Source organism: Girardinichthys multiradiatus, chromosome 7 (assembly GCF_021462225.1).
Source record: "Girardinichthys multiradiatus isolate DD_20200921_A chromosome 7, DD_fGirMul_XY1, whole genome shotgun sequence".
In the NCBI taxonomy this organism is placed as follows: Eukaryota; Metazoa; Chordata; class Actinopteri; order Cyprinodontiformes; family Goodeidae; genus Girardinichthys; species Girardinichthys multiradiatus.
In genome coordinates, this window is record NC_061800.1 from 12,729,249 (window position 1) to 12,744,073 (window position 14,825).

The following is a 14,825-nucleotide window of genomic DNA, read 5'->3' on the forward strand; positions in this document are numbered from 1 at the left end:
CCAACATGATTAAAATAATTACAATTACTACTTTAATCAAATTTGATTTGACTCTTTCATTCTAACAAGCTTTCCTGTAGTTTGTTTGTAGTTGGGATATTTTAGTTTCTCCATATGTGAACATGTAGGAGTATTCAGCTGAATTAAATTGGCCTCCCCCACCTTCTTCAAATCAAACAAAATTGGCGTCAAATGTTTGTGCAGCAAAACGTTTCTGTTTGTGCCACTTTCATTTTAAAGATATTAAAAGTTTCTGGAGGTCACCAAAGGTCAACCAGCAAGCCCCCATGATCCTACTGCCTTCAACTCAAAGATGGTGTCAATCAATTGCATTTGTGCTGAATGTAGCACAAATGCTTGATACCAGTTTCGTTTGATGTTAAGAAGGTTGGGGGCTGATTGATCATTTGACCTTTAAACTTTCATTAATAACTTTAAAACAAGAAGCACAAACGGGTTTTTGCTGCACAAGGTTTCACACAAATTTTGTTTGATTTGAAGGTGGGGGAGGCCAACATAACTAGGGGGTGTATTCTGCTACCACTGTCCAGTTGAAGGAACTCAACATAACTCAATGATCTTATAGTACTGCAGGAAACATATATGATACTGCGCATTTATCTGTATTGCTTTTTTAATATTTGTGAATATTGCCTTCATTTGAACAGCTTTGAGTCACTTGATTTGTGTTGGAACTTGCAGCATTTTAAGTGTCTTGTGTAGACATAAGAAATGAAACTTTAAACATGTTTTACAAAATAAAAACTCCTGAAAGACTGGCGTATACAGTAAAATGGTATGTCTAAGTCACATTTATGTGAATAGTCTGAAAACAACTAAGGTTAACCAAAGTGCTTTACAACCAAAGCAGACATGTTCAAATAAAGGTAAAAATATTGCAGAATTAGTAAGAACATAATTAAAATATGAAACAACCGCTAAGTCACTAAAGCTATGAGTATCATCTCAGACGTTAATGATGTGGCTCAATAAATATACGGACTGGTTTGACCCTCTACGGTAGCCGTGGTTTTTGCGCTACGTCATCTTCCGGCGACCATTCACGTGTTGACAGCAACAGTAGGAGTGAGGTGTTTAATCAGGTATGTTTACCTGAGACGAATGCATTAAGAGGTCGTGGCGTTTCGGTCTCTTAACAAGATTAAAAACAATATATTTAGCGGCTTTTTCTCTGGGATCGAATACGTTTTACTGCTTCCCTGATTACTGCCATCCGGTGTCCCGACGAGAAGGTGTTTAACTTTCCCAGGTTTTATTCTGAGCAGAAATACTCATGTTCTAATGGGAGCATCTTTCAAACATACACGGACAGACTAGAAGGTTCCTGAAGAAAAGAGGCCGCTGCTCATTGCTTTGTGTATTCCTTCTAAATAATGACCCAACAAAACGCCATGGATGGGTTTGAACTAAGTATCGTACTGATGGAAGAGCATCATTTTATTTTAAAAATTACAGCAACTGTAGGAAAAAAAAGTTCAAATTCAGATTTTTGTAAATCTCACAGTTCAGTCACTCCTTGGTGACCATGCAAACTGTTCATTAGTGACACTCTGATCAATAACTACAGTAAACAATAATGTTTTCAGTTCTGATTTAAAGGAGACAACTGTTTCTGCACACAGGTCTTCAGCAGGCTGGTTCCACAGCTGAGGCGTATAGAAACTGATTGGTGCCTCCATCTTGTTTGGTTCTGGTCCTGGCTGGGAACACAGTATATGCAGGTTTATTGATTATCCGAGGACTACATGATCCATATTTAACAAGCAAATCAGAAATGTATTTTGGCCCAAGACTATTTAGTGCAACAGCAGAATGTTTAAATCTATTCTTTGACAAACAGGGAGTCAGTTCAGTGATTTAAGAACTGATGTATTTAATCAATATACCTGGTCTAGGCATGCAGTATTTGGATGAGCTGTAGCTGCCTGATTGATAGATTTGATTTACTTTGTTTTTTTTACAGAGACCCATATAGACACCATTGTGATTATCCATCTTACTAAAAATATAAGCATGCACAGGTTTTTCTGTCTTGTATTGATGGGAACCCCTTCATCTTATCCATATTATAGTAACCTTGTTCAAATTTAGGTCTACGTCCAAAATAAAACAAGGTTTTTAGCCCCATTGAATTAAATTGAGGGCCGATCATTATCCTTGTGTTTTGACCAAAAATGAGATGCACTATCCTATCTGCTTGGAGCTGGAGGAAGTTTTGATCCATTCATGCATTGACACAGAGATTTGATGTTGTATGTCTTTAGCATATGGTTAGACATGTTGTGGTATTTTATAGTCTGGCCAGTAGTGATGTCTGATATTAATATTGCTGTCATGGTGGATAACCAATAATTGCCGATATTATATATTTATATATGTAAATAATTATATCTTTCTCTACTGTTTCGACACTGTAATAAAACAACTACACCGCTGACATTGCTCCTCTGTTTCAGTTAAACACCCCACAATCCTGTGCTGCATCACTATCTCTGTCACATACAACCCCTTCCCCTGCAAAAACACAAACGACAACCAGATGGAAATAAACATTGGTCGTTAACATCCGACCAGTTTAACTAATCGGACCGATACCAGTGTTGATGCCGATCTAACGTGCAGCCCTAACACATACCGTAAACACTGGAGCTTCTCTTTACCAAGTTTGTGTCTCTCATGTTTTAGGTGGACTTGAATCAAAATGTGGGAAAACCCTTCGGAATATTGGGACACTCCTTACTAAAATGTAATTTTCATAAATTGAAGCTGATTTAGTTGCTGATTTTCATGGTGATGCAACAAAACCTTTATCAAACATTTACAGTGAGGGAAGATCATGTTTCAAGAAGGTCTGAAATTGTTGATAATCCAGTTTGTTGACGACAGCTGCTATAAAATCTGAAGCGCTTGATTCCAGTTTGGAACTGAAGGGAAAAGGTGTTTATCACAAGGATTTCTCTTCCTGATGCCTGGAATAGCGTTTCAAGTCTTATGTCAATTACTATTCTGATGTGAATTACAAGTAATGAATTGAACTTAAACAAATTTAAAGACAAACAACTAAGATCTTGGTGAGAACCAAAGGGTCTGAAGTAGTAAGGGAACATTCTGGAATCTTCTGCTCAAACAACAGTTTACGAGGTTTTATCGGATTTTTGTGAAACCTGTTATGAAAGTATCTCCGCTTTGTTTGATTGTTGTTTTCTCTAAGAGGAATGGCAGGATTGGAAGTTCTCTTTCTTCCACATCGGCTCTTCCCGATCAGTTCCCAATCAGCAAAGTGACGCAGACTTTTCCCACCTCGTGCCCATGGGAACGTCAGCTCAGTTTCAGGTTCACAACCAGATGGTGGCGGTTGAACCCGATTTTTCTTTCGAAGGAGTCTTGGCCAACGTCTCCGTGACTGGCGTGGAGTCTCAGAGGGAGGAACAGGTGTCTGTGCACTGACTTGGATGTTTGGATGGAAGACTGTTTTGGATCCCAGGCAGGATCCAGTCTCAGTATAATGGTTGATAAGTGAGCATGTTACTTATCCACTTCATAATGGGACACAGGTGTCCAGCTTTTAAGGTCCTCCTGAGTTTCTGGATACATCCACGCTTGGAGACGTGTATTTCAGGAGACGCTTCATATGATGAGCTGGCACCAGGCGCCAAACCCTCGTCTGAAAAGCCTCAACCAACTTTATCAAAGACGAAGAGAGAATTCCTCACAAAATCTCAGCAAGATCCTCCAGAACACTAAAATACTTTAAACACGAGAATTAGCATTGTGATCATATTATGCTAAAATCACTCCAAGAATGGAATCCATAATCATTGAAAAACAGCATACTTGTTTGAAAGTGTGACAGGAATCATAGCAGAACGTTCCCAACAAGCTGGACTTGGACGCAGACTCTGGAATAACTTGGGTAGACAGAAAGAAGCTAGAGGTTTCACACCAGACGCTGCATCTGTTTGTTTGGGTTGCACTTAAAGTTATGCCTGTTTCCGTGTCTCTACAACTGAGATCATAGATTCAAAACTTATTACAGATGTTTTCCTCCTCTCATGTTTCAGGTGTTCAACTCCTGCAGAACTTCATCTCTCACCAAAGGATTTCTGTCCAGCTGATCATCCTTCTCCTCCTCCTCTGTTCCGTCAGCCATGAGTGACATTGATGACGACGTTCCTACTCTGTCCGCTCACACTCTGGCTGCCCTGCAGGAGTTTTACCACGAGACCAGGACCCGTCCTGATCAGGATAGGATGGAGTCGGACCCGTTTGCTGTGGGAGCAGTGGAGGAGGATTGGGTAGGTTTTAATGCTGTTAACCACCCCTGCCCACTCATCAGATTCCCGCTCTCAGTGCCACATCCTTGTCACATTGCCAGGTATTTGTCATGTAAAAATATGAGACTTTGATAAATCATTAAAAACCTTTTTCTACATTTCCTTTTGATGTATATCCTATATAATTTCACTAAAAAAATCTCTTGCAGGGAAAATGAAAAAAACTAAACAAATAGCAGTGCCCTTGTTGCACTCATATTTGAAAATGTTGACATTTTCCCCACGTTCTATCTGAAGAGAAGTAAACCCCACAGCATGACGCTGCCACCAACATGCTCAAGGTTACTTTCTTTGTACCAATAGGTAGATTTGTTTTGCAGGGTTGGAAATACACTTACACACTGAAGAAGAAAGATCTTTGCATAACCAGAACCATAAAATATAGCAGTACTCAAAATGCTCAAGACTCCACAAATCAAGTCAAAGGACACAGAAGAGGAGAGCAAGGCTTAATAATCAATACATTAAATAATCAGATATGCAGGGAATAAAACCAGACTCCGGTAAAAATAAGTAAAAGAAACGAGACATTTTAAAAATAAAGCTGTATTTTGGGACTAAGAATCTCTGTCCAGAAGGCAGGGAGCTGAAACTCTGTGAAGTGGATGGGAGATGCAATTTGCAATCTGCTGTACCTTTTCTTTTGCTAACCCTCTGTGTTGTTTTGTTGCCAAACATACCTCTTTTAAAATAAGAAATTTCACTTCAAGAATTTGGCCAATTTTATCCATGCGTGGAGGTTTCATTTACTTCTTAGTCCAGACATGAAGAATACAGCAGATTGTTGTTCAGTCAGTTCTGCCCAGAGATAACCTCCTGTTAGCAGCCTGCCTGACCTTTTTTAGGAATATTAGAGAAAGGTCCAGTTCCTCTAATGTCTGTGTCATCCTATATTTTCCTCTGTTATTGATGGCTGTGTCTTCACTGTGCCATGGTGTATTTATTTTCTTTTCACTGACACATTTAGACTTCGAGATCCTTTTTATCCTTTGTATGCAGATTAGTGCTTTAGCTAAAATCGTCAGCTCAGCTCCCATCAGGAGAGTGCTGAATGATAGAGTATTAGAATGGTTTGAGGGTGTGCACTCTCCTATGACCAGGGTATTGTACCTTTTTACATTTTTTTAGATTTGATTCCCCATAGCAGCTTGTTTTTTGGGTTATTTGTACAGAGAATATCACATGAAAGGTAGAAAAAGGTTGGACATCCTGCCATTCTAAAGGTGTGCGTAAACGCTTTATATCTACTGGATTTCACGATCGTCCTGGCAATATGGAAAATGATGAAGAAATGAGCCAAACACATAATGGAGGGGGTTTAAGCTTGTATTGACACTGATTCCCTTGCTTGTTTGGTTCTGTATGCGCCAGCGGATGAGCCAGTTCTGGTACAATGACGAGACGGCGGCACTGTTGGCAGAGGAGGTCGTCCGAGAAGCCGGAGAGGGAGGCAGGTAAAGGCGCACAGAACAACAGCATCTACACGTCGTCTGGGTTCAGTTTAGACCCAGGTTTTAGCAAAACACTCAGAGAAGTGAAAATGATCTCTCAGACACAAACTCAGAAAACAAACCACTTTAGTTTGGGTCTTCAAGGCTGGTCTGGCTGTTTTTCTAAAAATATATTTTAGCCGAAAAACTAGAGTAGCTCCACTATTTTATACGTTTAGATTATCTACTACAACAGTCCACTAAATTCACTAAACAAATCATAAAAATCATTATTTTGTCTTTCTGTGCTTCTAACGACAGGAAACATGGGGGATGCTGATCTGCTTCATTGTAAAAACCCAAAAAGCTGAAAATAATGAAGGGTTCTGAATTTCTATTAGTCATTTTGAATTATATTATAGATAAAAGAAGTCATATCGCATACAGTCATATTCAATAAATTAGAATATTATTGAAAAGTGAATTAATTTCAGTAATTGAATTATCCAAGTGAAACACATTATAAAGATTAATTCCACACAAGCCTTGATTTCTGTTAATTATGATGATTTTCTGCATGATAATAAAAAAACATGTAGGATTAGAATATTACATCAGACCAATAAATAAATACATTTTTAATACAGAAACATGGACTTAATGAAGAATATGCTTAATACCTACTTAATGGTTGTTATTTTCAAAGGGTGCTTTTAATCTGACAAACAACCCTCATCTTGACTTATATTATATTATATTATGTTTTTAATAGTTAACTGTTCAAAAATGAACATTTGTGTGTACTAGAACAGGATAATGGTGATTCTAAGAATAATGTTATTTAGCTCTAAACTGATTCATTGTTTGCTGTATGAACATCTATTGATGTTCAAACTAAATTATCAGCTGCTTCATTTTCTAACATTGATGCAATTTTAACTTACTTTGTATATTCCCTCACATCTTTCTTTTTGTAGGTCAGGGGGTCTTCAACCCTGGTCCTCAGGACCCTCTCCATCATGTTTTAGATGGGTCTCTGCTCCTGCACGCCAGAGTCAGATGATTTCATTTCCTCCTCAGCATAGCATCACATGCTGCTGAAGCTTGTTAATCTCCCATTCATTTAAGTCAGATGTGCAGCAGCAGGGAGACACCTAAATTACGAAGGACTGGGGTTGAAGAACGCTCCCTCAGAATACGGTGAGGTAGTGGTGTCAGCTTGTTAACCTGTTTGCTTCGTTTATGGAATCTGATTTATTAAGGAGACGAATACTTGTAAAATATTCTCATCACATTTGTGCTTTCGAAGTTGAGCCAAACAGATGTAATACTCATGTAATGCTGCAGATGGCAGCACTTCCTTTGTAGGCCAAAAGACCCTTTTATGCTTTAATTTTGGTTAAGGGGAGCAATAATTGAGTATCCTTCCTACCTTCTATTTAAATCTAAGTTATGGTTTCATTTTTCTCAAGGTTTTATATATTAACAGATCCTGGTTGAAGTTTAGACCAGCTGATTCTTGTGGCATGAGAGATTACAGTGCCTTGCCTGGATATTAATACTCCTTAAATCTTTGCACTTTGCATTTTGTATTTAGTAAGAAACATCTCATGGATGCATCAGTGCTTTATCCTGTAACAGTGGTTTCAAGTCTCTTAACATCATACACCCTCACCCAGGGGACCCTGCCAGGGTTGATGAGGCCCCGACCTGCGTCCCAGCAGCAACCTGCAGATCAGCACCTCGTCAGCTAAAGCCCCCTGGTGGATTTCTCTGCAGCTTCGCCTGCAGATTTTATGGCCCTTTATTTAACTTTCCATGCAATGCCCAGTCAGCTGAGAACTCTGCAGAAGGAGCGGCCAGCTGATCTTCTGCAGCTCACTTCTGTGGGTCCGTAGAATGTTTTCCAGCCTCGGCCGCTGCACATCTCCAACCTGGTACTTGGAACACTTCCTCTCACTGGCTTCCCCTATCTGTTCTTCAGCATGTTCAGGTGTTTGGTGGCCTTAGTGATGATCATGTCCAGAGTGAAGTTTCTATGTGCTGAGGAAACTTCAGCTGCTTCAGATGCCTGTCGTTGCTCTGGGCTGTGACTAACATCTCTCTCCCTCTTTCATGAAGGTAGTTCCCTTGCTTTGGCCATGATGGTGTTTGCTGTTGCTATTGGCTATGTTTATGCTCTCCGCCCCTGCCTTAAGCACCTGGTCATAGCACCATCAATGGTGACCATCTGCAAGCACCTTTGGGCAGCTGCTGAGATGTTCCAAAGAGTCTCTTCCCAAACAATGGAGGCAAGCAGGTATCTCATTCCTTGCCCAGGCATAAAGGCTTACATCGCCTGCCAGAACAGGGCTGACTGCATTCACTAGAAACTGAACACGATGGTTTGGACAGCTAATCCTGCGCTAATACGTACCCTCCCACCTTGTGCACACCCCCTTCTGTTGTTGCTCCCCCGCTCATCACACATTTGCAAAGCATCATGAAGAACAAGGAACAGGTCAGGGATAAAGTTATGGAGCAGGGTTGGGTTGGAACACAATATGTCAAGCTTTGAACATCTCACAGAGCTCGGTTCAGACTATCAACTGAAGATGTAGAGTATGGTACAACTGCAATACCAAGGCATGGCCGTCCAACTAAACTGGCAGCTCCAGCAAGGAGAGAAGCAGGTAAGAGGTCCATGATAACTCTGGAGGAGCTGCAGAGAAGCACAGCTCAGGTGGGAGAATCTGTTTGACAGGAAAACTATTAATCTTGCCCTGCAGTAATCTGATATCTATGGAAGAGTGTCAAGATTGTTGAACCTTTGAAAACAACTTGGTCCAGTAATGGAAGTAATTAGTAATGGAAATGACCTCATAATTTAACTCAGATGTGTTGAAGCTGGGACAAATTTAAAAGGAGCAAGACACCAGCCCTACAGGACACCTCGGTCCTGTGGGGATGCTTTTCTTCAGGTTTTCAACAAGATGATCGCTTTACGTCTCTAAACTTGTCTTTTAAGGCATTTGAGTGATTTTTCTATATATTTTTCATCCTTCTTTGTTTCCCTGGTCTCTCAGGATAGCATGCGTGAGCGCGCCCAGTGTGTACCAGAAGCTGAAGCAGGGCGTGGTGGACGGGTCCGACAGGGTGTCGGCCTTCGTGTTGGAGTATGACCGCCGCTTCGCCACCTACGCAGACGACTTCATCTTCTACGACTACAACGAGCCGCTGTCCTTCCCCTCCAGCGTGGCTCCGCAGAGCTTCGACATTGTCCTTGCAGACCCGCCTTACCTGTCTGAGGAGTGTCTGAGCAAAGTGGCCAAAACCATCAAGTACCTGAGCAAAGGCAAAGTGCTGCTCTGCACAGGTGAGTACAAGAGGAATTCATAGGAGGAAATCTAACATTCTGTTACGTTTTAAATGAACAGAAATGCGTTCTGGTTCTGTCCACAGGAGCCATCATGGAGAACGTTGCCAAAGAACTGCTGGACGTAAAAATGTGCAGCTTTTTGCCCAAACACAACAGGAACTTGTCCAATGAGTTCAGATGTTTCATCAACTATCCTTCCAGCCTACTGTGGAGCTGAGGATCCGAGCCTCAGGCCATTCGCTCTTTGTTTCCAGGTGGAAGGTCCTGCCGTGGGTTGTTTTGGAGGGCAGGGAAACAGAGAAAGTGGACATTTTTAGTACTCATGAAATCAGTTAATGCAACCATAATCTGCAACTGCAAATAAATAAAGACATTACTGTTTTTTTGTACTATTTTAGGAAAAAATGAAATGCTTCCAACTTGTATCGTGTAAATTTGATGCATATCTCAGCTGTCTTTGCTGTTCTTTCCCATTGGATCTACCTCAAAAGAGAAATCTGAAATATGCACATTTAACAATTTCTTTTGTGTTCTTCACTAAATTGATTATTGAAAAGGTGCAAATTGCAATGACAAAACCCAAGTTGTGGTAGTTTTTTATTTAAGTCTTTCACAAAGATCAGAAAACAGTAGTCACGAAAGGCAGCATTTATACGTTAGGAATTGAATCACTTTATATCTGATAAAGTATAGAAAAAATTTTTTTCCATTTAAATAACAAGATAATTGTTCCCCAGTATGCACGTCTCAGTCTGTGAATGTCCTGAATGTTTCTGTTTGAGATGAAGAATCAAATGTATTAAACACATCTAAGGTATAATATGACAAAAGCTATATAAAAGTTTCCAAGTATTGATACATGATAAGAAATGAAAGATTGTTTAACCAGACAAAGTTTTGAAAACATGAAAACATCTTGTAGATAATGTCTTACTAAGGTCTTCACACCCAATGCCTTCTTGATTTCTGAAGGATTTTGTAGTAGTGGTATCAGAGTAAAGGGGGGTGACCACAGATGCATGCTGATCTCATACTTTTATTTGTGAAGATTTTTGAAAACTATTAATTTTCCTTACACTCCACCTACTTTGTGTTAGCCTGCAACATGTAAAACATGGTTGTGTCCAAAGCTACCGCACCCTGTTGGCGGTTAGACGCCTCGGAGCTCCACCGGTCCTTGGACCCTGGAAACAGTCACCACTCTATCTAAAGACTCTTAAAGGAACGACTCTCAACCAGTTTCTAACTTTTAGCTCTTTTTAATCTAAATTAAGGCAGAGGAATGATTACAGAGATCAGCGCTGAGGCTCCTGTCTCGGACCGTCTGTTAGAGGATGACGAAGAGCCTCGATAGAAGGTCACATGTAGTTTTATATCTGGCACTCCAATGCAATGGATGTTCCTTCCCTCAGTGATTATCAGTAGACTATGTGTCACCATTGTGGTGTCTATCTGTTAATTATTTAGTAGCGGGTGTCCATCCTTAATCTAAGTGTGCTGTAGCTTTCTAATCAACCCAGTTATACAAGCTACTCCACTATCAAACCCAGTGCCCCAGCTTCAGGTCATTTATGACAATCCTTGGGCCATTTATCCTTGTGCTGTATGTCTATGAGCTTCTTATCCTATTGTAAGAAAAGGGAAACATTAGAACTTATATTTATTTCACTATAGTATAAAAGGGAAAAACAGCTATGAGCATTTTAATTAAGGTTATTCCTAACAGTTGTACTGTGAGAAAACAAATGATTTACAAATTTTGATTGTTCCTTTTGAAGAGGCAGAGAAAGACAGAAATAATTAATGTTAGGATGTTTTAATGAAACCTTGGTGTTTTTCTCAGGTTTAATAAGAGTCGCTGACTGAGCTGTAGCTACTTTTTGAACCAGTAGATGGCAGCATTGATCGGGGCATTCAGATGTGTCTCCTAACGTTGTACAAAGACAGGTTGGACTAAAATATTTCTAATTTAGAAAAAAACAAGACGGAGGCTTAGCTCAGTGTAAAGCAAATTCACTAAAATAATTTTTTTAAAGTGCATATATTTTAAGTTCCCTCAGTCTGATATCCCAAAATAAATCTGCTGCAACCAGTTACCTCCAGTTGTTTCTGAATTTACAAATGGAGTCCTCCAAGTTGTCATTTTCAAGTCCAAGGGTTAAAGTTCAGGTTAAAAACCAAAGAGTGTTATATGTTTCAATTGAAAAGAAGTCCAGAGTCCTTACTTTAATAATTCTGCCTGTCAAAGGTCTGATGTCCCTGTGTCCTCCCTCCATCAGGCTTTCTTCCCAGGAGAGAACATCTTTCTAGCTTTGGGCTTTCCTCCCTCTAGGCTCTTGTTGCTGCTCCGACCATCTCGTTCTTTCTCCATCAGAGGCACACAGGTGCATCCCACGGCCACAGAGACGTAGATCTCAGAGTAGGAGTGCCGTCCACCTACACAGGAGCCAGTTCTCCTCAGTATGACGGAGGGAGCATAGACCAGAGTGCTGCGGTACTGCTGGCTCTCCTCCCCGTACGGCCCGACCAGGCAGCCCTTACACAGGCAGTAGGCCTCAGGGATGTAGCGGGGATATCTGTTGAGGTCATACGAGATTCTGGAAAGCAGATTCAACACAGTAGGTATGGTGCTTTTTCTTTGAGAAGCTAACTGATTTATAAGTAGCTGTAATTCTCTTTTTCAGTCTGAAATTCTAATTCCCCACATGTAATCAAATAATGCATAATGTGGCGTTTTGTTTTTATATGGGAGATATGGCCTAAAGAGGTGGGAGCACCACTAGGCAAAAAGCAAAAGAAAATGTCTCTTGCATTCATGTTTTCTACTGCTTATTTGCCCCCTAAGGTGTGCATAGTGGTAGGACTGCAAGGAAACATGGCTGTACACCACAAGTAGCTCAAAAAATGCTGAAGATGTTGACTGCTTCACAACCTGTCATCCATCTATTTTCTTACCCCCTATTAGGTCATGGTGGGGTGGTATCTATCAGTCTATGATCTTCTAGTAAGTGAAGTAAGTAAAGGGTTATTTAAATATTTTTAAGAAATCTGGACTTAATATTTATAAAACTGACATTCTAATTGTGCAACACAAACATTTTGATGTTTTTTTGGAATTAAAACCACCTTATGTTGAGACAAGCCCTATTATGAGCATACATAAACATATATATATATAGTGAACTGGTTAAACTTGGACCAATTTGTTTAAATGATTACAGACTGCTTGGAAACCTAGTTTGTGGTTTGTAAAACCTCCACTCTGTATCTCAGCTGACAACAGATCAACATTTTGTTGGTTGTAATATTTAAATTAAATACCCTAAAAGTGTGCAAGGGCCCATTAAAACAAGAATCACCTCTAGTGATTCACTACATTTCTACGTCAACTCTTCCAGCAGGATGGTGATGGGGTTGCCTTGCAGCTATGAATGGAGTTTGCTTGTTTTTCCCGTGGATGTGTGCGTTATCCCCAGGTACCATAGCTTTCACTCATATACAAAAAGCATGACTGTTTGGTTATTTGGCCCTTTAACCTGTTAATCCGTCAGGATTTTAGAAGCAATTTCCACCTGAAATTACATGCCCTCAAATAAATCAAGTATAGCTCCACAGTTATAAAGTCTACATGCAAACATTTGGTATCTGTGTAAAGGTAAGACATAAAAGAATATTTTTCAAGTGGAAACACTATTGGAACTAGGACTGATTTGTGTTTAAACAAAAAAAATAACACGGCTTCATCGGGTTTAACAGGCAGGTCTGAGTGTGTGTTGCCCTGTGATAGACTGAAAGCCCCACCAGGATCCTCCACAGATTTAGCAGGTATAAGGCAAGTTTATCTGTATAGCACCCTTAATACACAGGGTGTAAACAGTAATTTTTTCAGTCATAAATTAAAAGAGAAGAGTTTCTGCACATCTCAGGTTTTCAGGCAGCTGGTTCCAAAGCTGTTGGATGAATGGATTAATTCCAATGCATCCTACTAAACGCCCTCAGATTGTTTGTAATTGCATTTTATTAACATCAATTTGGACTCTGCTTTGGGATGAAAATAGGATTGCTGTGACAAATGACTAGCAACTAGATTTAATCCGGATGTTTGTGCAATGGTTCCTCATCTTTGTTATTTGTTTTTATACTGTTTTGAATCAGAACAGAACCAACAGCTGTCTACAAAACTTTAAAGAGTCTATTTCTCCGTTGCAGCTGCCCTACCTGTAAGCCCAGGGGGAGATGCTCCGCAGGTTGACCGGGAGGCGGGTCTTAGTGTCGGTCAGGGTCGGCGCTGCGGTCGGGCAGGTGAGGTTAAGTTTATCCCGGGGCTCCAGCTGCAGAGCGTGGCGGAAGGCGCTCATCACCCCCACCGAGAGCCTTCCGAACATCTGCTCCAAAACCTCCTCAGGCAGGTCCAGACAAGGTCGAGTCCTGCTGGCTTTCTTCCGAACGCTGGCCGGCAGAGACGGCCAGGCTGGCAGCAGCACCAACGGCAGCAGCAGCAGGACGCAGATCCGACGCTGCATCGCTGCGTTTTTTTTTTTTGCGTTTTGTTGCGCCAAAAGTCAGACCACGTGTCGCACAGTTTAGAGCACCTCGTCGTTCTTGTCTTAGGATCTGAACTCAGCAGTGAGTTTTCTACGCTGTTTTATTCCCAGGAGCCATTTGTGATGCGTTCACGGAGCGTTGATGCGCCAGTCTAGGTCAGACAAACAAACCGAGTCACAGGCGCGCTGCCAGGAAAATAGCAGAAACATTTTGGCTCATCGTATCCATTGTATCGCAAGGATTAACGTTCGCCACAATTCAATTTCAATTCAGTTTTATTTATATAGCGCCAATTCACAACACATGTTGTCTCAAGGCACTTCACAAAAGTCAGGTACATACATTCCAATTAATCCTAACTATTGAACAGTTCAGTCAGATTCAGTTATTTATTCAAATTGGATAAAAAGTTTTTCTATCTAAGGAAACCCAGCAGATTGCGTCCAGTCAGTGACTTGCAGCATTCCCTCCTCCCGGATGAGCAGGTAGAGACAGTGGACAGTCACTGGCGTTGACTTTGCAGCAATCCCTCATACTGAGCATGCATGTAGCGACAGTGGAGAGGAAAAACTCCCTTTTAACAGGAAGAAACCTCCAGCAGAACCAGAACCAGGCTCAGTGTGAGCGGCCATCTGCCACAACTGACGGGGGTTTCAGAGAACAGAGCAGAGACACAAAAAGAACACAGAAGCACTGATCCAGGAGTACTTTCTATGGGAAGGAAAAGTAAATGTTAATGGATGTAGTTCCTTTAGTCGTTTCACCTAGAAAGAAAGAACAGATCAACTCTGAGCCAGTTTTCAAGGTTAGAGTCTGAAAGAGAGCACATAGAGTTTGTTACAGTTAAGCTCAGTCAATTGCCATGTCTAGGAGAGAGAAAGGGTTAAACACTAAAAGATAGGGCTATATGGATCATCGGTAGAGGGTGAGCATTATGTTGTTGCTAGCAGAAGCTTGGACGATGCCCCTCTCCAGAAAGGTGTCACAGGTAGACACAGAGTCAGGCCAGATGTAGCTTCTAGGAAGAGAAAAGAGAGAACAAAGTTAAAAACTGAAATAACAGCAAATAATGCAACATTGGAGAGTAGTGTGAGAATGTAGCGAAGAGGGTGAAAGTGGTCATTATGTCCTCCCGCA

General features: G+C 40.8%; 2 protein-coding genes across 5 annotated transcripts; one reads left to right on the plus strand and one right to left on the minus strand.

Annotated features, from left to right (window-relative positions):
* Positions 1 to 977: 977 nt before the first annotated feature.
* On the plus strand, positions 978 to 10,163 carry eef1akmt1 (EEF1A lysine methyltransferase 1). 2 transcript variants are annotated; one of them, XM_047370080.1, is made up of 5 exons: positions 978 to 1,103; positions 4,083 to 4,316; positions 5,727 to 5,809; positions 8,851 to 9,140; positions 9,227 to 10,163. In XM_047370080.1, exons 2-5 carry the CDS (start codon positions 4,170 to 4,172, stop codon positions 9,358 to 9,360), a joined length of 654 nt encoding a protein of 217 aa, XP_047226036.1. In that variant the 5' UTR covers positions 978 to 1,103; positions 4,083 to 4,169; the 3' UTR covers positions 9,361 to 10,163. The 2 variants fall into 2 exon arrangements, with proteins under 2 accessions (XP_047226036.1, XP_047226035.1); XM_047370079.1 differs by lacking the exon at positions 978 to 1,103 and adding an exon at positions 1,231 to 1,253.
* On the minus strand, positions 1,279 to 13,951 carry il17d (interleukin 17d). Of its 3 annotated transcripts, XR_007038941.1 has the most exons (3): positions 13,362 to 13,905; positions 11,369 to 11,740; positions 1,279 to 1,721 (listed from the first exon to the last, which is right to left on the minus strand). XR_007038941.1 is itself a non-coding variant. In XM_047370082.1 (2 exons), the coding sequence occupies exons 1-2, from the start codon at positions 13,664 to 13,666 to the stop codon at positions 11,419 to 11,421; spliced, it is 606 nt and encodes a 201-aa protein (XP_047226038.1). In that variant the 5' UTR covers positions 13,667 to 13,951; the 3' UTR covers positions 10,743 to 11,418. The 3 variants fall into 3 exon arrangements, 2 of the variants coding, with proteins under 2 accessions (XP_047226038.1, XP_047226037.1); XM_047370082.1 differs by lacking the exon at positions 1,279 to 1,721 and having other exon boundaries at positions 10,743 to 11,719; positions 13,362 to 13,951; XM_047370081.1 differs by lacking the exon at positions 1,279 to 1,721 and having other exon boundaries at positions 10,743 to 11,740; positions 13,362 to 13,902.
* Positions 13,952 to 14,825: the final 874 nt, after the last annotated feature.